This window comes from Monodon monoceros, unplaced genomic scaffold (genome assembly GCF_005190385.1).
Source record: "Monodon monoceros isolate NGI ecotype Baffin Bay Population unplaced genomic scaffold, NGI_Narwhal_1 Super_Scaffold_19, whole genome shotgun sequence".
Classification (NCBI taxonomy): Eukaryota; Metazoa; Chordata; class Mammalia; order Artiodactyla; family Monodontidae; genus Monodon; species Monodon monoceros.
This window is the reverse complement of record NW_021703775.1, coordinates 5,576,083-5,597,911: the sequence shown is the minus strand read 5'-3', so window position 1 is coordinate 5,597,911 and position 21,829 is coordinate 5,576,083. Positions and strand designations below refer to the sequence as shown.

At 46.6% G+C, this 21,829-nt stretch overlaps 3 protein-coding genes across 5 annotated transcripts in view; 2 read left to right on the top strand and 1 right to left on the bottom strand.

Annotated features, from left to right (window-relative positions):
* The window catches only part of NPAS2 (neuronal PAS domain protein 2), a 101,920-nt gene extending 100,176 nt beyond the window's left edge, over positions 1–1,744 (top strand). Inside the window, exon 20 of the mRNA XM_029231370.1 lies at positions 341–1,744. Within this exon, the coding sequence (XP_029087203.1) occupies positions 341–508 (168 nt within the window). The 3' untranslated portion in view covers positions 509–1,744. The remainder of the gene's footprint in view (positions 1–340) is intronic.
* A 3,569-nt stretch (positions 1,745–5,313) lies between these two features.
* RPL31 (ribosomal protein L31) lies at positions 5,314–10,654 on the top strand. The gene is made up of 5 exons (XM_029231765.1): positions 5,314–5,368; positions 5,765–5,871; positions 8,938–9,063; positions 10,146–10,258; positions 10,584–10,654. The coding sequence occupies exons 2-5, from the start codon at positions 5,765–5,767 to the stop codon at positions 10,613–10,615; spliced, it is 378 nt and encodes a 125-aa protein (XP_029087598.1). The 5' UTR covers positions 5,314–5,368; the 3' UTR covers positions 10,616–10,654.
* A 241-nt stretch (positions 10,655–10,895) lies between these two features.
* TBC1D8 (TBC1 domain family member 8) overlaps positions 10,896–21,829 on the bottom strand; it is a 125,264-nt gene continuing 114,330 nt past the window's right edge. For all 3 annotated transcript variants that reach the window (XM_029231764.1, XM_029231762.1, XM_029231763.1), the window contains 3 exons: positions 14,370–14,459; positions 13,857–13,954; positions 10,896–12,493 (listed from right to left, as the gene is read on the bottom strand). In XM_029231764.1, the coding sequence (XP_029087597.1) occupies positions 12,032–12,493; positions 13,857–13,954; positions 14,370–14,459 (650 nt within the window). In that variant the 3' untranslated portion in view covers positions 10,896–12,031. The remainder of the gene's footprint in view (positions 12,494–13,856; positions 13,955–14,369; positions 14,460–21,829) is intronic.

The following is a 21,829-nucleotide window of genomic DNA, read 5'->3' as shown; positions in this document are numbered from 1 at the left end:
AGACGGCACGCAGGCTCGGATGCTGCCCCATCCATTATGTGTGTGTGGTCTCAGGTTCCAACATCCCAAAACCCACAGGCGACGTGGAGCACGTGCTCAGGAAACCGTTCCCCGGCAGCCTAGGCCCGGCCGCTGGGCCAGGAGGAACCCCTAGCGCTGGCAGAGAGCTGGGCTTCAGAATTCGCACCCTTCTGGCAGAGCCTCAGCTTCCTCTCTCCCAGCCTGGCGCTCCCCCAGGCCCCGGCCGGGAGGAGGGTCTTTATTCTGACCACATCACCGCCCCAGCCGTTCAGGGGAGGAGTCCCTGAAGCGCAGAAAGAGCCATTTCCTTTCTTTCCAGGTGCAGGCACCAACCTCTTTGCACAGTGACCAGCAGGACTCGCTCCGCCTCTCCACCTACTCGCAGCAGCCAGGGACCCTGGGCTACCCTCCTCCCGCACCCTCGCGCCCTCCCCGAAGGCTCAGCAGCCTGTCTGAGTCCTCAGGCCTCCAGCAGCTACCCCGGTAGTGCCCTGGCGCCTCAGTTGGGTCACATCAGCTTTAACCAATGGACGGTCGAGGGGGGGATGGCCAGGGAGTTGGGGAGAAGAGTTTAAAGGACACCCTGGCTTTCGTGCGCACCGCATCCGTTTCAGAGCTCCCGAATGGTGACAACGTCTGAGCACAGCGGCCGGCCCGTGGAAGTGGGCAGGGACACTGGCCGTGTTTCCCTGTCCCTGCACTTTACGGCCACAGTCTACAGCCATACCTGGAAGGGACCGCGGTCCCCACGGGAGTGCATCACTTAGTTCACCTTAGTGACGGCTCATCTCGCTGCATCCTGCCCCCGCCCCTGGAGCGCGCCGGTCACTCCCACCGCTGCCGCCCGTGCGCACGTGCTCATTGGCCTGCGCTCTCTTGACTCTCTTTCCTCTGCGTTGGAGAAGCACCGGGTCAGGGATTTGTTGAAGAGAGAGAATAAAGAGATGATTTTTTTCGTTATTTCTAGATGATTGCTTCTGTTTTAATTTGCACAGCTGCACAAGGAGATAACTTAGGCACCTTCCTTTCTTAAAAATACTGTCTCCTCTCATGACTTCATTTGGAGACCCCAGTAACAAAAACAGCCCCCCAATCAGATGGCAAAGCTGGTGGTCAGTCACCAGGCTGCAGCGTCACACCCTCCGGCCTGACCCTAATGGAATAAGGCTTTTCACCCCACACCGTTCCGGTGGGGTTTGGTTTGGATTGGTTTGGTTTGGGGTGTTTTATTTGCCCCCGAATATAACACTGGACTGTTTCCTGTTTACTTTGGCGATTACAACCACGAAGGCGGACTCAAAGCAAAGCACAATCTCGTAGCTGACGTTCTGGAATTCTCGTTGAGGACTTGAGGACTGGGAAGGTCTTACCAGCCAGACGGGTCCATGGAGCGGCAGGTCCCCAGGAAGCCCCATCACGTGCTGGCCCTTGGAATGAGAATGCTGCATCTTTCTACATATCTTTCCTGATAAGACCGAGGATTGGATTTTCCTTTTCAAAATGCACTTTGCTTTTTTTGTATGTTTTATGTTGAGATGTTTCTAAAGAAAAGATTTTATGTAATTATAAGATGATGTGTAGTGAATTGTACAGCTGTTGTAATAAGGACCTATTTCTATATAAAATAAAATTGTATGGATTATGTGTAAATTATTTTGTATCTGAGACACCAGTTCCTTTCCCAAATATAAGAGGATAAAAGTTTTCTTGTGTATTTCTGTGAGTGGACATTTTGTAATAAATTAACAAATTTGTATGATTTCCTTTGGAGGCAGTTTCTGTCCCTTTTTCTAGATGCACGCATACATCTTTTCATCAATAAACTTTTTTTTTTTATTTCAAGATGTTTTTAAGGATAATCAAAGATACGGAAAAGGCGGGAGCCAGCAACAAGTAAGCCGGGTGATGACCTTAGGATTTTTGACTTCAACATGCGCTTCAGCCTGTCGGGACCCTGATCTTCATTTGAGAGATTGTGCCAGAAGAAAACAACAGTTCACTGTAGAAATGACAGCAAAGCAAAGTGACAAAACCAGAAAAAGTTCCTGGAAACATCTCCACCTTAGAGACACAGGTAATCCACGGAGATGGCCAAGCTGTCATCCACCAAAGCAGGCATAGCCCATAGTTAAACTCACCTGGGCTGGAGTTGCATGGGCTCTGCCTGCTAGCACTTGCGCAGGGTTTGTGTGTCTGTGTGGGAGATGTGTGCCCACGTCATGTGGACGGGGGAGATACAGCAATAGCAGACAATCCCCCCCATCCCCGTGAGGCTTCAGCACGCTGGAGTGAGGGTGCCCTGGCACACCGTGATTGAGAATCACTGACATGGCCATGCTCAGCAGAGCCCTTTCTGCAAGCATTGGCCCAAGAGAACTGAGTTCCTTTCCTTGCTCCATCACTGGAGTTCTGTGCTTCTACCTGCTTCCCTGCAAGATAGGGGAAACTCCTCTCCGCTCTCTGGCCAGGATCAGTTTTCAGTGGCATCAGAGTCTGCCAGGTAAGTACATCAAAAGGAGTTTTATTATTCACACAACTGCAATATTCCTGAAAACAGGTAAGTCTAAATATTTTGCATGTATTAGGATCATTGACTCTTTAAAACCCTCATTTTAAAACAAAAAGTCTCTGTGACACTGGATTACCTATTTTGTAATTTAACTGTTTTGTAAATTCAAAGGTTTACAGATCTGATTTTTCTGTAAAAGAATTTGTATTTTAATTGGCTGTCAGAATCTGCACTTCTAAGTAGAACAACTTTTTTAATGGAAACAGCATATTTGTTTTCCTAGGATTTTCTAGCTGGAAGCCATTAGAAAAGGGTGGAGTATGTCACGCTACTAATTTAATTTAGTATTGCTTAAACCTTACACATGTTCAGAGTCTGGATAAACTCAGAAAACTCTTATTGGGTAATAATTCTTTAAACCCACATAACATCAGGGGAAGTTTAATCCCTTAGCTTTTGATTCATTTAATTTTGCTCATTAAAAGACTGTTTTGCAATCCTGTTCTGTTTCGAGAAAAGCCATGACCTTTCTATTTGGAAAACTATAACGTCTCGGCTCTTGAGAAGTGACTGAAATGTGAACTCTGGAATACACCAAGTTTTAGAATATTTTAAACTAACTCGATTAAAATGTGGTATCTTCTGTCTCTAATGGCAACTAACGTCCATTAAATTAATTTAAAATTTTTGTTTATACAGGCAACACGGTGAACTGATCAACTATGAGATCATTCTAAGTCATGACATGTTGGATTCTTGCCAAAATTATCTGGTAAAATGTGGGTGTTGGGTAGAAAATTGCTTCAGTTTCTCTCTTCATGTGAAGCCTGAAGGTTTTAAAGTCATCCCTTAATAACCTAGACAAATAACTAATTTGGATCCTCCAGAGACATGACATATGTGGCTTTTTGGACACAGACGTATGAATTTCATACAATGCCTATGTGCGATAGTACAAACGACAGCATACTTCTGTATGCATAACATGGTTGATTAATAGCTGAAATATACAGCCTTATGGTATCTGTGAAGCAGCTTTATTTTTCCAGGTGAAAAAAAGCTCATCAGAAAGAAAAAAAAATTTCCTTTAGGATTATTCCCTAAGCAGCCAAGGTCCAGTTATGGGAGAAGCAGGGTAACCCAGCAGCACATTCACTGAAATAATACAGGCCTTAGAATACATACTCCAATATTGGGTTACCACTTTATACACACTTAAAAGGTCCTGAATTTAATTCAGTATGTGACTCAACTTCCTTTAAAACCATCTGCCCCTCCCGAAGTCCCCACCTCTTTCAGTGGAGCCACGACCCCACCACCCATCGACATAAACTGAAAAACTTTATCCTCCATGCTGGTAAATTCCTTTCTGTCAGAGGGGATTTTGTACGTGGAAAGATAGTCACCACTAACTAAGTCATTTAATGTCCAACTGACTGATCTCACAAATGTATCGATTAGAGCATTCTTTTAACCACTAAACAGTCAACATCTCCCTTGTTAATCACATGCTACTTAAACGACAAATGAGTCAATATTTAGGAATTTACCCCCCAAATTTCCCCAATTATGAAAAGACATTACAAATAACCCTTGTAAGAATTAAAATCTCAAGTCTGACACAGAAGCTTTCTTAAAAGTTCTAAAAGGATCCACAAAATATAACTCTCTCTCTATATATATATCTTTACATCAAAACTGGTTGCAAAATGTGAATATCACAGATTTAACGTGTCTGTATTTTACAACATGCTCATTCTCACACCTTCTCAGCGCTCCAGTTTTAACCTACCGTTCTAGGGTTTCAATAACTCACCCAGTAAAGTTTTTACACCTCCCTAGGTTTAAGGATCTTATCATGCCCTCGCCCCCTCCAAAAGAGAACGCAATTTCTGATCAGCAGACTGAAGGTCCAGAGTTGCGAACCCGTGGGTTTGGCCTGGGGACGCGGGACTTGGCTCTGTAGTCTGTCAACTCACACCCGATCTCCTGGCGTCAGGTTCCTCCCTTTTCATTCTCAAGGTACGTATCTTACATCAGGTGTTGGATAAAAGTGCTGCTTCTGTTGTTATTGGGCCATTTTGTTGTGATAGAGCGAAAAACAGGTATTTCTTTAAGGTCATGAAATCACATTGATTTCTCCAATATAATAGACTGTATATAGTATTTTACTCTCCCTTTCTGAGGTGATTTTGTCAACTACTGTCTCCTAAATTGATACTTCATATAGTCAGTTACAAACTGGCGATTTTGATTTCGAAACACTTCTCGTGCAGGCCTCTGCTCTGCCCGCCTCCTCGCCCCTAGCCCAGGTCCCGCTGCGGCCCCCCACCCAACCCCGAGAGGCTCCCCGGTCCGGGCAGCGAGCCCGCTCTGCCCGACCGGAGCCCCTCCAGGGCGGCAGCCGCGTCAGTCATCTCCGGGCCTCCAGCCGGGAACACAGGGTCAGACACCGCTGGCCGAACCACTGAGCGAGTGGGAAAAACAGAAGAGAGACTTCCCTCTCCGCCACGCTCTCCTCCACCTGGGTACCAAGGTCCGGTTTCCTCTGAAGGGTAAGACCGAAGGCGCAAGTCCCTCCCACACTCGTTCGCACGCAGGAGGCGGGGTCGCGCGGCAGGAAGCAGGCGCAGAGAGCGCGACGCTCCAGGTCCCGCGCCCGAGGCCCGCTAGATTTTCCCTCCCGGCGCGCGCCGCTTACGTCACAGCCTCGCCTCTTCCCTCCTCTCACCCGCCCCCTCCACTCGCCTCGAGGTGACCCGGAAGTAGTATTTGCGACCTTGCTTTCCTTCTCCCACAATCCCTCCCGGTCTTCCTTTCTAACCCCGGACGAGCAAGGTGAGTGTGTGCGCTCGGTGCCGGCTGCAGGGATCCGGCGGCATCCTCGCCCCGGACTGTGTCGACTAGGACAGCGGGCTCTCTCCTGACCCGGCCCGGGGCCCCGCGTTCCGACGGCACGGGAATCTGCGCTGCATTTAAGGGCTCCCGGAGACTGGGAAAGAGAGTGGCCAAGCTTAGGGGAACCCGGGCCGCAGGGGTTTCCGGGGCGGGGGCACCTAAGGGGCGCGGATGCTTGGGCTGCGCGGGGTGGCCGGCTTGGCTTTGCCCAGACCTGGGGCTTCAGGGGCCTGGCCGGACCCTCTCCGAGGGCGGCTGCGTGAGGCCGGGCCGGGAGGGAGGACTTGGCTTGGGTTTGTCCCACTCGCTCTGAGCCTCCTTGTTGCCTGGGCTTAGATGGCTCCCGCGAAGAAGGGCGGCGAGAAGAAGAAGGGCCGGTCCGCCATCAACGAGGTGGTGACCAGAGAATACACCATCAACATTCACAAGCGCATCCATGGAGTGTGAGTACCTCTGTGGTCGTCGATGCCTTGCTGATGGGGGCTCCCGAGATGGCGGTCTGGTTGTCCCTGGGGTCAGTCTAGTCGTCTGGATGCTGTGTGGTCTAGAAATTACGCATTTGTTCAAAAGCTCGTCTGTATTCCGTGGACAGGGGTTAAAGCGTAATGCTCAGAGGTTAATACCTAGACAAGATTAGGTTGCTGGGAGAGCCAACTTGGAGAAATACGGTAATGATAAAATCATTTCACTCTGTTTCGCAGTTATACCTTGGCAGGCCTGAAGGGTGAAAGATGTGTATATGAGGGGAAGCAAGCTTTTTCGATGTGTCTGGGCCTTAGTAAAGGTAACCAGTTAGCTAAAGCTGTGCCCGGCCCGGAATACGAACACTCCGATGGGCTTCCTTTAGTTCGCTGACCTCCACAGATGCGTAGTAACATCGGTAAAGCTGTAATGCCGCAGTGCAGCTGCTGGAGGGGCCAGCAAAGAGCGTATCGGTGGGGTTATAGGGCAGTGTTCGTGCCGGCGACACCTGGAGGTTGTGGATTTGTGAGGTGAAGGATATTGGGAACGATTTGGAACGTGCTGGCTCTTGGTTTTCGTCTCTGGGGTTTGGTTGTTTCCTGTTCTCAAGCTTAGCGAGGCTTCCCCTTTTTTCTGCACATGGTGCTTATTAGTGATAATGGAGACCAGACGTCTTCTCGAATACTGTTTGGGGTATTTTTGATAGCACATGTTGCACTGCAGAATACTCTATTCGGGCGCCAGTCCGTGGAGCAGAATTTCTTGCGCTTGCTCGGGCAGCCTCGTACCTGGACGGCCCATTTTGTGAGGGAGCTCAGTGTGCAGCAGCGTCCGCGTTGGGCCTGGCGTTTCCGGCCAGGCGTTGACCGTGTGTGAGCCAAGGAGTGTCGTGTACGTGGGGTCTCGAGGCTTTTGGGTCAAAAGTCCCGTGCCTTTTTTGTGCATAGATGCTGCTGGTAACCACGTTCTCTTCCCCTCACCCCTTAATTTGAGGGGCGTGCGTATATTCATTTGGGGAGCATATTAGGCACTTACTGTGTCTTGGGCTCTGTGGATTCAACAGGGAACCAGAGAGCCTGCCTTCCTAGTTTACTTAGTAGGGGAAGTTAGACAAGCATCCAGATACAAAGTGGTGAAAAGTTGCAGGTGGAAAGTAAGTCACAAGGTGAAAGGGGTGGTGTTTTAAAGGCCCACACAGTTAGCGGACATTAGAAGAGTGGGTGTGAGGCATTGTGGGTGGGCAGGTTTTTCAGGCATTTTGTGCTTGGTTATAAGAGCCCTAAGTGAAGACCTTCACGGAACTAAAACCTTCGGTCATACTTGATGGGCAGCAGTTGACAGTTCTTTGTTCATTCTTTGTTTTACTTCCAAAGATCGCACCGTGGTGGTTTTCGTGCTTCCGCAGCTGCTGCCCCTCCCCAGTCTAGTCTGTTGTTACTCACAGCCCATCCTCTTAACGTTGAGTCCAGGGCTCAGCCCCTCTAACTATGCTTGGTAACGGCGACTAGCTTTGGGGTCTCGCGTATCCAGCTGCTATTAACCTGTATACTTGGGTGTTTAAATGGGTATCTCAAAAATTTTACATGGCCCCACACCAAACTCCTAGCGTCCATCTCCACCCCCGACCTTCCCATTTCCCTGTGGCCTTCGCGGCAAGTGAGTGTGTCTTCTTGGCTCGGCCTTTCCCAGTCTGATCGCACTGGTCCCACCAGCGTTCTCTTGATGGTTGCAGTTAGCGGCTCCAGCTCCTGGCTCCCTCTTCCAGCCCCAGACACCCGGGCTGTTCTCAAGGCCCCCATTGGCTTCCCATCTTAACTCAGATGAGAAGCCAAAGTTCTTGCTATGATTCCACATGGGTTGGCCACTTTCTTTCCTAATCAAAGCAGGCAAGTACCTGATTCAAGCTCGCAGTTTGGTTTTAGTTTTACCTTTTTTCCCCTGCCGTAATGCTTTTTCTATTAGGTAGATAAATGGTTGCCCTCATCACCTTTGGGTCTGGACTTCAGTGTCTCAGTGGCCATCTTACTTGAAACCTGCAGCCCCCTTCCTTCCCTAATGCTCCCTCTTTTCCCTGGTTTATTTTTCTCTGTGGCGCTTGATACCATCTGACATACTCCATGTGTCAACTACGAAGGCTACGTGGGAAACGGGCTTTTGTCTGTTAAACCTACTGCTGTTCTCTCTAGTGCCTTGTATTTCTAGGTGGTTAAATATTTAAGTGAACCTTGCTTGATGGATTCAAGGAGGCTGGTGAGGGGTAGAGCAAAGGGAGCAAGGGGGACGTGGTAACTGACATGGCTCCTTCTGACATTCACAGTCCTGGGGTGGGAGAGGACACCCTTTAAGCTTCGGTCTCTGCCCCACTTGGAATAACCTTTGCTTATCCAAATGCTTGACCATTTCAGCCGGTAGTAAACTTCGGCTTTTTCACGTTTTGTGTTTAACTGAAAGCATGAAATTCAAAGGAATTTATGTATCCTCATCAGGTTAATGGTGCCTGACACACGCCGAGATCCGCAGCGTCAACTGTTGCCCTCGTCGTGTTTCTTGAGAGGGAATTGGTACATTTCAGGCCCCTGCTCTTTAAGCACAGACCAAGTTAATAATGAACCGTTAAATCCCATGTCTTAAGATGTGGCAAATAATTTAATAATATTTTGACCCGAGGACACGGTATTTACTTCTGTGTTCTTTATGTTCAAGCATATTCTAACGTCATTCTTAGATTATACTCTCCCTGGCAGATGGTATTAGACCTTGGGGGTGTTTTTGTTTTATCGGGAAAGGGTTGGCCAGTGTGTATATTAGCATCTCTTAAGGATCGTATACAGAGTCCTTGTTCTACATGACTGAAAGTAGATTGTGTGTCTTCTGTGTCCCACGTATTATAGTAGTTGCTGGGCATTACATAGTGGTGGAGGAAAGAATTGTTCCTGCCCTGTTCAAGGTTTAGTTTAGATTTGTTTTATGAAAATAGGACATGGTATATTGTGTATTTCATTTAATTTTGTACTTAATTGATTTATTTACTTATGTTTGAATCTCAGGGGTTTCAAGAAGCGTGCCCCTCGGGCACTCAAAGAAATACGGAAATTTGCCATGAAGGAGATGGGAACTCCGGATGTACGCATTGACACCAGGCTCAACAAAGCTGTCTGGGCCAAAGGAATAAGGTACTCAAGTTGTCTGTGTTATAAGATGAACTTTCACAATTCCACTAGCTAATGCACATGGAGGTATAAAGAAAATAACTGACTCAGAGAGTGGGGTAGTATCTGCAGGGAAGCCCTTTGAACTGAGACCCAAATGACGTAGGAGCCAGCAGTGTGAGGGTCAGGTAAGAGCATCACGCAAAGCGAGAACAAACTTCAGTGACTTGGGGACAGAGGTTGGTGAAGGTGGAGCAGGTTGTACGGCCTGAGAGCAGCGGCGGTGGAGAGTTAGGCAGGGGACAGAACTTCAGTGACTTGGGGACAGAGGTTGGTGAAGGTGGAGCAGGTTGTACGGCCTGAGAGCAGCGGTGGTGGAGAGTTAGGCAGGGGACAGATCTTGTAGGCGGTGGCACAGAGGTTGGATTTCTGTCTGCACGTATACTGGGAAGCCGCTGGGGCAGAGTTGCTGGGGGACGGGGGCGTTTTGGTTGTCAGTAGTGGGGGGTGGTCACGGGCCAAAGATTCTGCTAAACATTGTACCGCGCACAAGGCAGGCCCACGTACACGCAAAAGCAAGTATCCAGCCCAAGTATCAGTAGTGCCGAGGTTAAGACCTGCTTATAAGCAGGGGGCTGGTTTTTGCTGTGGAGGACGGTGGAAGTGGGACCGGCCACGGGGCGTGGAGCTGGCGGGGGACTAGGTGATGTGTAAGATGAGTGGGGGGGGGCCGGGCGGGGGGTGTCGTGTAACATTGGAGTCCGAGGCGGTGACAGGGACCTGAGATTCAGCCCTGCAGTAGGCTGGCATTGGTGCCTGTGAGCTCCCTTGAGATAGGGGAGGAGTGGTATGGCATGAGCCGAGAGAAGTTTCAGGACACCTTCTGTCCTTGGATCAAGAAAAGGTGGGGATGCAGTCGCCTGCAGTGCTGCTGAGAGGTTGGCCGAGCCCGGAGGAGGAGCTGTGTGGGAGGCGGGGAGCTGAACCTTCAACAGTTGCACGCGCTCGGTATATATAGCCTGCAGGGTCAGTGCTGCCCCAGCATGGCAGTGCTGGCTGCCTACTGACACTAGTACATCCTGACACCAGCGTTCTCTCTTTTTCAGGAATGTCCCATACCGTATCCGTGTGCGGTTGTCCAGAAAACGGAACGAAGATGAAGATTCACCAAACAAGCTCTATACGTTGGTTACCTATGTACCTGTCACCACTTTCAAAAGTAAGTTCTACTTCATCCCACAAGGCTGTTTAAGTCCTCAGCCTTTTTGTAACCTGAATTCATTTGTTCAAATACTGTGCACCCATATCCCTGGCATCCTTCCAGTAGGGATATAAGCTACAGGCATAATCGGTAAACCTTTTTTAAATTGTGTCATGGTGTGGGAAAATGCAAAAGGATACAGAATAGGTCTGTTATCTGGGTTGTGAAAGGTCACGTGGAATAGTAACATTTACCTAAACCCTTGAAGAAAAGGTTCTTGGGGTGTGAAAGTATGGGACGGGGTGTGTGGGTGTGGAAGGTGACGGGCTGTCTTCTTTTGCAGATCTACAGACAGTTAATGTGGATGAGAACTAACTACTGATTATCCAATAAAGTTACAGAGCTGCCTTCGCATCTTGATTTTCCTTTTCTAGTTGCAGGTAAAATAGGCTTGTCTATTTTAAAGCAGTTCCCAGTTACAGGAGCGTTTGGAGAGTGTTTCCTAACTGCTGTGCCTGGGCCCCTTCTCCCCATTCCCTGGAGTTTCTGGATATTTGCACAGGGCCTAGGCAGGTGTTCTGAGGTGCTTTTGAAATGCATCCTGGCTTGGTTATGGCTGTTCAGGTGGTTGGGACACTGGGGGTATGATGTTAATGCTTTTACAGGTGTGTTTTGTGAATTCTGAGGTAACATTTTTCCAGGCACTGGCATGTAGAACTTAATTGCCACTTTTAACATGCTAAAATGGTACACTTTGGATATTCTTAGATTTAATGAAGTATGTACAGTTCCTTTTTAGCTCACTTACTTGTGGTGGCCCCGTGAGGTGTTTTTAGTCCTGGTTTACATGGAGTTAAAAGCTCAGGGGTAACCTTTCTTAAAAGGTTGCTAACAGAGTCTGCTAAATTCGGCCTGAAAGCAGGGTGTTGCAGGGATCATATTTCATCAGTGCTTGTACCACTGATATGAATAAAATGCCAGAAAGAGGTCCCCTTTTGAAGCCCTGGTGATGACAGTAGTGGGTTGGGGGCTACCTGCAGTGTAGTGTACTATCCGCCGGGAACATGGTGGGGCAGAGGGACCTCCAGCTTATCCATTCACTGGCGCAGTCCAGACCTCAGACGCTGAAATAAGTAAAGATATAAACAGACCAAGTCAATACAAAAATTTCTTATTAAAAAAACTTGGAGGCCAACATTGAAAGCGTGGTTTGTACACATTTTTTGGAAGGACACAAAGTGAATACAACAAATATATTAAAATGGTTTCAATTACCAGCATTGAAACGAAATTAGTGCAAAAAAGCCAAATACAATTGCACAGATAGTGGCTCTTAAATCTTGAAAGTGAACTTGATTCTCAGTCCCGCCCATGTGAAGTGAAGGATGAGTGCTTGGGCTTTTCTCCTCTCTGGGTTAGTATCATACATTTGACTTTCTTATATTCCATCTGAGAACAAAATACTAGCATCACAGCAGAAGTGCCCTTTACAGCAAATCTGGTAACAGTGAAGTTGCCATAGCATCAAGGGAACTGATGTGAGACACTCTCTAGCAATGACAGTGTCCAACTGAATTCTCTTAAAGAATAGATAGGAACGCTGGAGGGTTGCATCAGTTCCCCACCCCCCACCCCCCGCCACACTTGTGGCTGTCAGGTTGCTTATCCAGATGCCCAGCTTGTAAAGTGTACTCACAATGAACTAGACAAACCTAGATTTAGGGGCTGACAACCCACAAACCTGGACTGTGCTTTGGTATGGAGACTGGTCTCAAGCCAACTGCTGTCCTGCTACGGGCTACTCAGCTTGAGTTCAGGCTGTGATTGGCGGTTCATTTCACAAGTTTTGAGGCTATACTGATTGATCTTGGCATTTTCAAGTTTGGATTTAATGTCCAGTGGCTTTTCAAAAAAGTTGACTAGTGACTGTTCAGTCAGAAGTGAAGCTAAAATATGTTCAAGGGAGACAGTCCAGTCCCCTTGTGCCGCTTCAGGAAATGCCTGGGACTCTCGGGGACTCTTCCCATTGTGGGTGTCGGCAAACACCGAGTCCTGCTCAGGAGAAGGAACCGGAGCCTGCGGCTCCTCCCCTGCTTCCTGGGAGCAGCTTCCAGAGCTGCTGCCCCGCTGCCCCACTTCCCCGATCTGCAGCAGCAAAGTGGTTACCGTGGCGATGGCTTGATACAAATCATTTTCTTCTGGATCTTCATGGAACATACTGTACAGTGTTTTACAGAACTGGATAAATTCTCTCTGGAATTGAGAAAAAACAAGTCTGCATGTAGCAGCGTAACAACAATGGAAGCATATCGTGGGCTTTTTTCAAACTTAATACCTAGTTCTTTGAAAAAAAAGCACATAGTACTTTTTGAAGGCAGAAAATAAGAGGTATTCTCTGCCCTTCCATCATACTGAAGACACACCATTAATAGTCCAGGGGATTTCAGCACACATGTAGACTTGTGCTGTCTATACAGAAGTGTTGGACCCTTTAACCCAGCAAGACAACTAATGTATTCAAAAGCTGTGCACAGAGATTTGTTTATAAGGACGTTTAGGCTAGGGTTTATTATAGCAAAAGGTTGGAAACAGCCTAAATGTTAAGATTGAATGAGATTATGATTTGGTAATCTGCTGGGAATGCCAAGCAGCAACTAAAGGCCATTAAATGAAGTAGAACAGTGATGCCTGATGCTTTGTCAAGCTGCACACATACTCCTGCCCAAACAGAATCTTTATGTCGTGTGATAGAGGTACCGCAGGTGGAACTTAGCTGCACAATTACTCCAGGAATAGGAAAAAGGTTGAGCTACTAATTTAGTGTTTAATGACCTGGGAGAAACATCCCTGATTGTTAACTGAGGTATGACTGACAACACTGAGATTTAACTGACTTTATATCCAAAGAGTAGAATATTTGAAAGCAACTCAACAGAGTTGAGCAACACTTTGTTTTGTGGGGGAAAAAAAAACCAAAATAACGCTGCTAAAGGGGTTTGAGTCCTATAATAAAGGGACGTTTTCAACTTGAAGCCTTATCAGCACAGTATAATGTGTAGTCAGTGATTTTCAGGAAACCAGAAAGAGTACACTATTACATGAAGAATGCTGTATACACGTTCCCGCAAATAGCTGCCATCACTCTAGGGCATAAATCTGCATCACAACCTGGTAAATGAATTTGATATAAAAACTTCAGGGACTCCCCTAGCGGTCCAGTGCAGGAGGTCCCTGAAGAGACTCCACACTCCCGATGCAGGGGGCCCAGGTTCGATCCCTGGTCAGGGAACCAGATTCCACGTGCCACAACGAAGATCCCATGTGCAGCCAAAATTTTTTTTAATTCTCTTATTAAAAATTTAAAAAAAACTCTTCAAAGAATGAAGTGTGTGGCAGCCTCCTGAAGAGCTCTGGGTATCTGGACAGCTGAATGGATCACAGTTTAAATGTTTCCCATTTACACATCACAGTGCTCAGCTCCCAGAAGTTATAAGGTCTTTCTTTGATTATAGCTCTGGAGGTAACGGGGGAGGGGGTGCAGCTGGATTCAAAAGCCTACGTCTGAACCCGTCGCTCGGCAAAATGGTGAACCCTCTGCGCAGAATACAGTCCATACCTGGCTCATTTTGGGCAGCTCCTTCTCGGTTTTGTCTTTCTCTTTGGCTAAGTCTTTAATCATTTGCTTCAGCTGTTTTTGATAATCAACTGCATCACCTTGAGACAAAGGAGACAACACATGCTTTAGTCCAAGCAAACTCCCTGAGAGCAGACGGAAACTAGGCAGAAAGGAATGGTGAGGGGATGAGGAATTCCACTAAGCAAACGCCGTATATGCAAACTGAAAAGCAGAGACCAGAAGTCTTGTTTTACAGAAAGGGGCCACAGACGGATGATGGTGGCCGAGTTACCTCTTGCTACAAGAGGAGCCCTGAAAGATGAAGAGGAATAAAGTGGTGGTGGCGTTGAAGGCAGTTTGGAAGGTTTCTGGCCCCTGAAAGCAGTGGTCTCAGTGTTAACTCCCAGGCGGGAGGGAATAGATTAGTCTGCTTCTAAGAAGAGCCGTGAAATCCGTTGCCCTTAACCATTGCAGTGCTGTGCCTGACGGAAGATAATGAAAAGAGGTATGTACCACTGGACTTGCCAAAAACCAGGGGTCTTGACGTCGACAACAGAGGATTCTTCAATGGTGACTGGCTGTCTCGGTCATTTTCAGTGAGTGCTTTTAAAAAAAAAAAATAAAAGTTTTTAAAAATTAAATTGAGGAAATTGTGTCTTAACCAAAACTGACAGAGTAATTTAGCTTTTAAGGTAAGAAAACTAAAGGTGAAGCTAGGAGCCCCCAGCCTGATGGCCGTAGGGTCTTCCCAGGGTCTGTGAACCCTGTGTACTTCAAGAAAACATCACACATCAGTAACGCCTTTTCCCAGATGTCTGTAGATGTGATGATATACAGGTTCACAGGACATTGCTGATACTGACCTAGAAAAGTGTATGTGTGGTAAAATCCCATTTTGTCAAACTAAATATAAGTATATACATGCACACATGGAATTCTAGAAATAAATACACTTAGATTTCTGGATGGTGAATTAACAAGTAATTGCTTTAAACTGAGGGTTTTTTTTTTTCAGTAATTAGCACATACTGCTATACTTACATAACTTCTAACAAAAACTGAAAAAAGCTTAAGTGAAAGCAGCATGTTACCATTATGTGTGTGCTTGAAATATACAAAAATACAATTACATCAGAACCCTCACACACTGCTGGTGGGAATATAAAATGGTATAGCCATTTTGGGAAAGTCTTGCGGATCATCAAAAACTTGCCATTTTTACCCAGAAATTCCACTCCTAGGTATATATCAGAGGGAAATGAAAACATATCCACTCAGAACCTGTACACAAATGTTCACAGCAGTTCCAAAGAGCCAAAAAAGTGAAAACAAACCCAAATGTTCATCAAGTGATGAATGAATAAATTGGGGGATGCCCACCGGAGTATCACTTCGGCTGTAAAAAAAGGAGTAAGCACCGACATGCCACACCACGGGCGAGCCCTGAAGACATACTAAGAGAAAGTGAGACACAAAAGGGCACGTACGGCATGACTTCATATGGTATGAAAAGTCCAGAATAGGCGTATCTACAGACAGGAAGCAGGGGCGGGAAATGTGTGGATTGGGGACAAGAGCTAAAGAAAGGGCACAGGCTTGCTTTTTGGTGTGAAAATGTTCTAAAATTGTGATGGTGGTTGTGTAACTGGATATACTAAAAAACATTAGACTGTACACCTTGAAATGTATGGTATGTGGATTACAGATCAGTAAAGCTGTTACCAAAATTATAAAAGGGATTGCAGATGAAGGATCCTCATTTTTAAAAGGCTGAAACTTAATAGCCATTCACTGAGAATAAATCAAAGGCAAAATTCTGTTGTGATCCAACAAATATCCACAAGATGGCACCAAAGCCTTGATTAACCTACCCTCCTTCCTACTTGGGAAGCAGGTTCCTGGGGTTTGGAAGGTGGGAGGCTGTTTGGGGTGGTTTCTTTTGTTTTTTTCTGTTGGTCCTTCTTTTTTTTAACAAAGTTATTGAGTCGTTTTTTTCCAACTTCACCCAAAACATTCTATTAAGTGGCACATGTGAGAATCCACTCAAACTGAATAGGAGGAAAATTACAAACCCTGGATGGCACGTGGGGCAGTCACGATAGAAATGGCTTCCCAAGTAATAGCCGCTGGGATGTCTAGCGGATACTGGGTCCCTATCCTCAAAGAGCTCAGCGTATCAAACAGAAACATGTACACAAGTCACTCTAAGAAGATGCTCTAACAGAAGAACCAGTACACACAAATATCATGAGAGCACAGAGAGGAACGATTAATTCAAGGGGTGGGTGAGTGTCCAGAAAGGAGCCAGGTCAAGTGCCAACAGTGACAAGGAGCCAGAAAGGCCAGCCAACCTCTCTCCAGTCCCTGCACACAGAAAGCACCAGCATCCGGACTGGACACGGGACAGTGGAGTCTTGGCGCTCACTGGAAAACACTCATGCTCCTATCTATTCCTATCAGAAATGTAAGATACAGTGCATAAGGAAAAACAGTAAACACTGAGCGTATACCACCTTTAAAAATGTACTTTCAACCTTTTAAAATGAGATATTTGAGCTTTTATAAATGTAACATTTTTACATTCCAATATATGTGTAATTCATAATTCAAGACTGTAAGTGGATTGAGAGACAGTTCTATTAAAGCTTTCACCGTGTCTCACTTCAAATTCTGCACGTGTTAAAACTGGATGAAGGATCTGTATTTGGTTATCTTGAAGCTCCCGATCTCACATGTCTGTGTGACTGGTGGGTAAGTACATCACTTCAATAGACACAAGCACGACACCCTCCTTACGGCTTCAAGCACTTTCATTAGTTGGTGCACATCCTCATTCCCTGTAACACTGTCGCCATCACCGCTATCTCAGCACTTTCTAAATGGGATGCTTGTGGAGGGAAAAAGCCAGTTCCACTGAAAGTTGCTTCTCTCTGGCAGAAGAGTACATAGCCTGCTTTCAACACAATTTGGCCTTCACACACAGTTGACACCACAGTCATCAAAATAATAACCATTTTCCAATATATTTTCTTCTTGGAAAAGCCATACAGTGCCCCCCTTCTACCCCTCTATGTAGGCTAGAAACAGCAATCAATTTCTGAGGGAACAGACTTGCATTTGGATTAATTAGGAATTCCAGTATAACCAAGTCATTGATAGGAAAACCAAACAAAGTATCCAACTTGTGTCTCAGATATCTACTATAAGAAAGTCACCTGAGCTGCAGCAAGTACTGGATGCTGGGACCATAGATCCCATTTTAGTGGCTTAACAATTTGGACGACACTAGGGATCTTAAGCACCTAGCTTTTCTCTTTTAAAAAGCTCAGTGCAATCTTTAAATTTCACAAAACGTTTCTCAGGAGGTTTATATACTACACTTTTCATATTTTGCAAAACCCTCAAGTGACATTTTCAACTCAGGATCCCAGTACAAAGAACAGACTTTCATCTAGCCTAAGCTGTCTTTCACCAAATCAGATGTGCCTGGTATCACTTCTGATGTAGCTGACATCAGTACTGCGTAAGTTATTAGATGTAAGCTATCATTTTTGGATCCTGTGATAAGTTAACCTTTGTTCGAACTTTATTAGATTCAGCATTTTAAGAACGTCAGTTAACGTGGATCCAGACCAGCAGGGACACCTTTTGGGGAGCTGCTCTGCAAGTCCAACAACGTATTTCCTGAATCCCAGAGCTTCCAGGAGGAGCAGAACTGTGCTAGCAGCTCCACTCACAGTGTGCTGTCTTTACAGGAAGCCTCCAATGCCTCATTCGTTTGTGTTAATTTACCAATTCTGATGTGTCATTCTTGGTAGCTTGTTTTGATGCCGCTTCCTAATGAACCTAATGTTCTTCCAGGAAATGGTCTTCTGGATGTCCAATTAGTGTAATTAGCTGAGTGAAATGACCAATACTTACAGATTTAGCAATTTCCGGTGAAAACTCCTGATTCAGTAGTCTAGAATACTGTTCATCCCTCCATCACCTGATCTGGTGTCGCATCCTCTGGAACATTTCTCTTCTGTTTGCTAAACAGTGCTGTAGTCACCATGGAGCCAGTGAACTGAGCTCTTCAAAAACTGCGAGGCCTTGGGCTTAGGGCTTCTTTGCTTCCCGAGATGCATGAGATGCATCACCTTTGCAAGTGATCTGACAAAGCCCTCTGCCTCCTGTTTGACCCTGCAGAGTTCCAGCGCTCTCTGCACAAGGCGGGTGTTTGAGGCCAGAGGCTGGTGTGCTTCGTTTGGTTTTCCACCTCCCATCAGGGAAATAAGACATCACTCTTTGGGCACACAAATTCAAACCTGTAATCCTCAGTATACTTCCTAATGAGTGAGTTAAGCTTTTTTCCCCACTAGTGTGTTTGTTCCACCTTTAATCAAAATGTTATTCATGAGGGTGGAACGTAAATATCTGTTAAAATTAAATCTATTTAAATGAAAAGTGTCTAAATGTATTGTGGATCTTCATGGCCCTGTCAAACTGATGCATTTAAATAGAGGTTTTAGGTTGTCTGCATTCTTAAGACTTTTTTTTTAACTGCATCAAAAATTCAAATATTAAATATAGGTAAGCAAGGGAATGTAAATTGCTAGAGCCACTATGGAGGTTCCTTAACCTAAAACTAGAGTTACCACATGATCCAGCAGTCCTACCCTTGGCATATATATCTGGAAAAGACAAAAATTATAATTCGAAAAGATACATGCAACCCCAATGTTCACAGCAGCACTATTTACAATAGCCAAGAAGACGTGGAAGTAACCTAGACGTCCATCAGTAGATGAATGGCTAAAGAAGACGTGGTGTGTATGTGTGTGTGTACACACACACGCACTGGAATATTAGCCATAAAGAAGAATGAAATACCATTTGCAGCAACATGGATGGACCTAGACATGATCATACTAAGTGAAGTAAGTCAGAGAAAGACACATATCACTTATATGCGGAATCTCAAAAAATAATACAAATGAACTTATTTATAAAACAGAAACAGACTCACAGACATAGAAGACAAACTTACGGTTCCAAAAGGGAAAGGAGGGGGAGGGATGAATTGAGATTTTGGGATTAACAGATACACACCACTACAGTATATATAAAATAGATAAACAACGATTTACTGTAGAGCGCAGGGAACCGTATTCAGTATCTTGCAATAACCTATAATGGAAAAGAATCTGAAAAAGAGTGTGTGTGTGTGTGTGTGTGTGTGTGTGCGCGCAAATTAAGTGAAAAACAAAACTCAATGAAAGGCAAGGAACTTTATGATGCCCAACCGTCTGTACTAAACCAATGAGTCCGTGAGAAAGCAGAGCGGGAGCTGCGTGTGGCTGCCAGAGGGTGTTTCCATAAGCATCACGTGCACGACAGATGCCAACTCCATAATGGCTGAGCTCAGGAAGTGTACTCAGGGAGCCCACAAGTAATGTCCACACACATTTTCAACTTCCGTATAGGTGTGAGTTTTAAAAGCCACCTGGATCTCGTGGACCTGGAAACCTCACAGCTCGCCACCTCCCCAGGGTCCCTTGTTAGAAAGTTCTATCAGAGAAACCGTCCAACACCAGAACCGTGGGGTCCAGAGACCCTCTGGGATTCCTAATCTACCTCTGTCAGTTTCAGAGATCCAAGGAATACCTTAAAGGAAATGCCAAGCCTGATCTCACAGGTTTCAAAACTACTTTCTTTGTGTCCGGTTACCACTGCTTAAATTTGGAGGAAGCACGGTCTTAACACGCTGGACAAATGACATGTTCCTTCAAAACCAGTAGCTGGGGCTGCCGAGGAGCCAGAAACCGTGTCACGTCAGCACAAAACCAGGTCACAGAGCTTGAACCTACTCAGATTGGGGGGGTGGGGGCAATCCAACATGGCAGCATAGAAAGTTCCTGGACCCACCTCCCCCCATGGACTCACCAAAACTACAGCTACATATAGAACGAGCGCTGCTGAAAAAGAAGAGCAGTAGCTGAGCAGCTTCTCCACAACAAGAGGTAAAAGGGCCACACGGAGATGGGTAGGAGAGGCAGACACAGAGTCTCACCAAAATCCCCACCCCGGCCAGGCGACCCTCAACAGGGAGGAGTCTCAAAGGTCCAGAGCTATTCCCTGAGGAGCGAGAGAGAGGTTTGAGCCTCACATCAGGCACCCCAGACCTTGGGATCAGCACCAGAGAAACGAGGCCCCCAAACTGTCTGGCTTGGAAACCAAGGGGGGCTTATGTCCCAGGGACCTGGGGAGTATAGGGATCTGAGATACTCCTACTGAGGGTCTCACTGGTCCTAGGACCCAGCGCAGAGGCAGCAGTTTAAGAAGTGCCTGGACTGCATGTGAAGGAGACCCATTTGCTAATCTTTTTTTTAGCGGTACACGGGCCTCTCACTGCTGTGGCCTCTCCCGTTGCAGAGCACAGGCTCTGGACGTGCAGGCTCAGCGGCCATGGCTCACGGGCCCAGCCGCTCCGCGGCATGTGGGATCTTCCCGGACCGGGGCACGAACCCGTGTCCCCTGCATCGGCAGACGGACTCCCAACCACTGCGCCACCAGGGAAACCCCCCATTTGCTAATCTTAAAGCTGCTGCTGGAGGGGCAGAGACAGGTGGGACTTTCTTCGGGAATGAAGCACCATTTTTCCCTTTGTTCACTCTACCTATACCTTGCTCGTGGAGGTGGGCGCACAGTCTCACTGAAGTCACAGGAGTGCCCCACCCCAGGGCTCTTCACCTGCATCACTAAAGCTGCAGGTGTGTCCCATACTCAACCCTCTCTCCTGCAGCCTTGCAAAAGCCAGCAGATGAACGTGGTCCACACAGGGGCTATCCGTTGATCCCCTGGCCCGGGAGGGCATGAGTTCTGAGGCCCCACAGGACTGTAACAATCAGAAAGACGGTTCTGGGAAGGCTACCACACCCAGGGCACTGCACAGACAACAGACTGGAACACACCCCCAGCCCACCTGCACAAAAGGGCCCATTTACTTGTCCTAGAGCTTCAACTTGAGGGACGGGCTTAGATTTGCCACACACGTAGAGGCTACAGAGGCGCACTTGGAATGTAGGCAGGGAGGCATAACCCTTGCACCCTCTCTTAGCCTCACCACAGCTCGCTGGTACCTTCCAAGGGGCTTATACACTCATCTGAAGCGCTGATTTTTGTAACTGTTGCCTGGGGAGCACCTCCAGGTCTCCCGGTCTGGAGGTCAGCACAGTTTACAATTACAGTCCCATGGGACTCTCCCACAGCCCAGAGAATTCCAAATACAATGAACCCAAAGAGACACACACCAAGACACACTATAACTAAAATGATAAAAGTTACAGATAAAGAGAGAATCTTAAAAGCAGCAAGAGAAAAACAACTTGTTATGCACCATGGAACCCCCATAAGACTATGAGCTGATTTTTCAACAGAAACTGCAGGCCAGAAGGGAGTGGCACAATGCACTCAAGGTGCTAGAAGGAAAAAACTTCCAACCAAGAATACTCTACCCAGCAAGGTTAATCAGAATTGAAGGAGACTGGGCTTCCCTGGTGGCACAGTGGTTGAGACTGGTCCAGGAAGATCCCACATGCCGCGGAGCAACTAAGCCCATGTGTTGCAGCTACTGCACCTGCACTCTAGAGCCACAACTACTGAGCCCGCACACCACAACTACTGAAGCTTGCGTGCCTAGAGCCCATGCTCCGTGACAAGAGAAGCCACCACAATGAGAAGCCCGCGCACCGCAATGAAGAGTAGCCCCCACTCGCCGCAACTAGAGAAAGCCCACGCACAGCAACAAAGACCCAATGCAGCCAAAAAATGAATAAAATAAACATAAATAAATACAAAGGAAAGAACATTTGAATAGTCCTATGTCAACTGAAATGAATTTTAAAAAAAGAAAACAATTGAAGGAAAGATAAAAGAGTTTTCAAACAAGCAAAAGCTAAAGGCGTTTATCACCACTGAACCAGCCTTACAGG

Coding starts and splice junctions, on each gene's coding strand:
- RPL31 (XM_029231765.1), top strand. CDS start 5,765: ATGGCTCCCGCGAAGAAGGGCGGCGAGAAGAAGAAGGGCCGGTCCGCC. Junction 5,872..8,937: donor CACAAGCGCATCCATGGAGT/GTGAGTACCTCT, acceptor TTTGAATCTCAG/GGGTTTCAAGAAGCGTGCCC. Junction 10,259..10,583: donor ACCTGTCACCACTTTCAAAA/GTAAGTTCTACT, acceptor CTTCTTTTGCAG/ATCTACAGACAGTTAATGTG.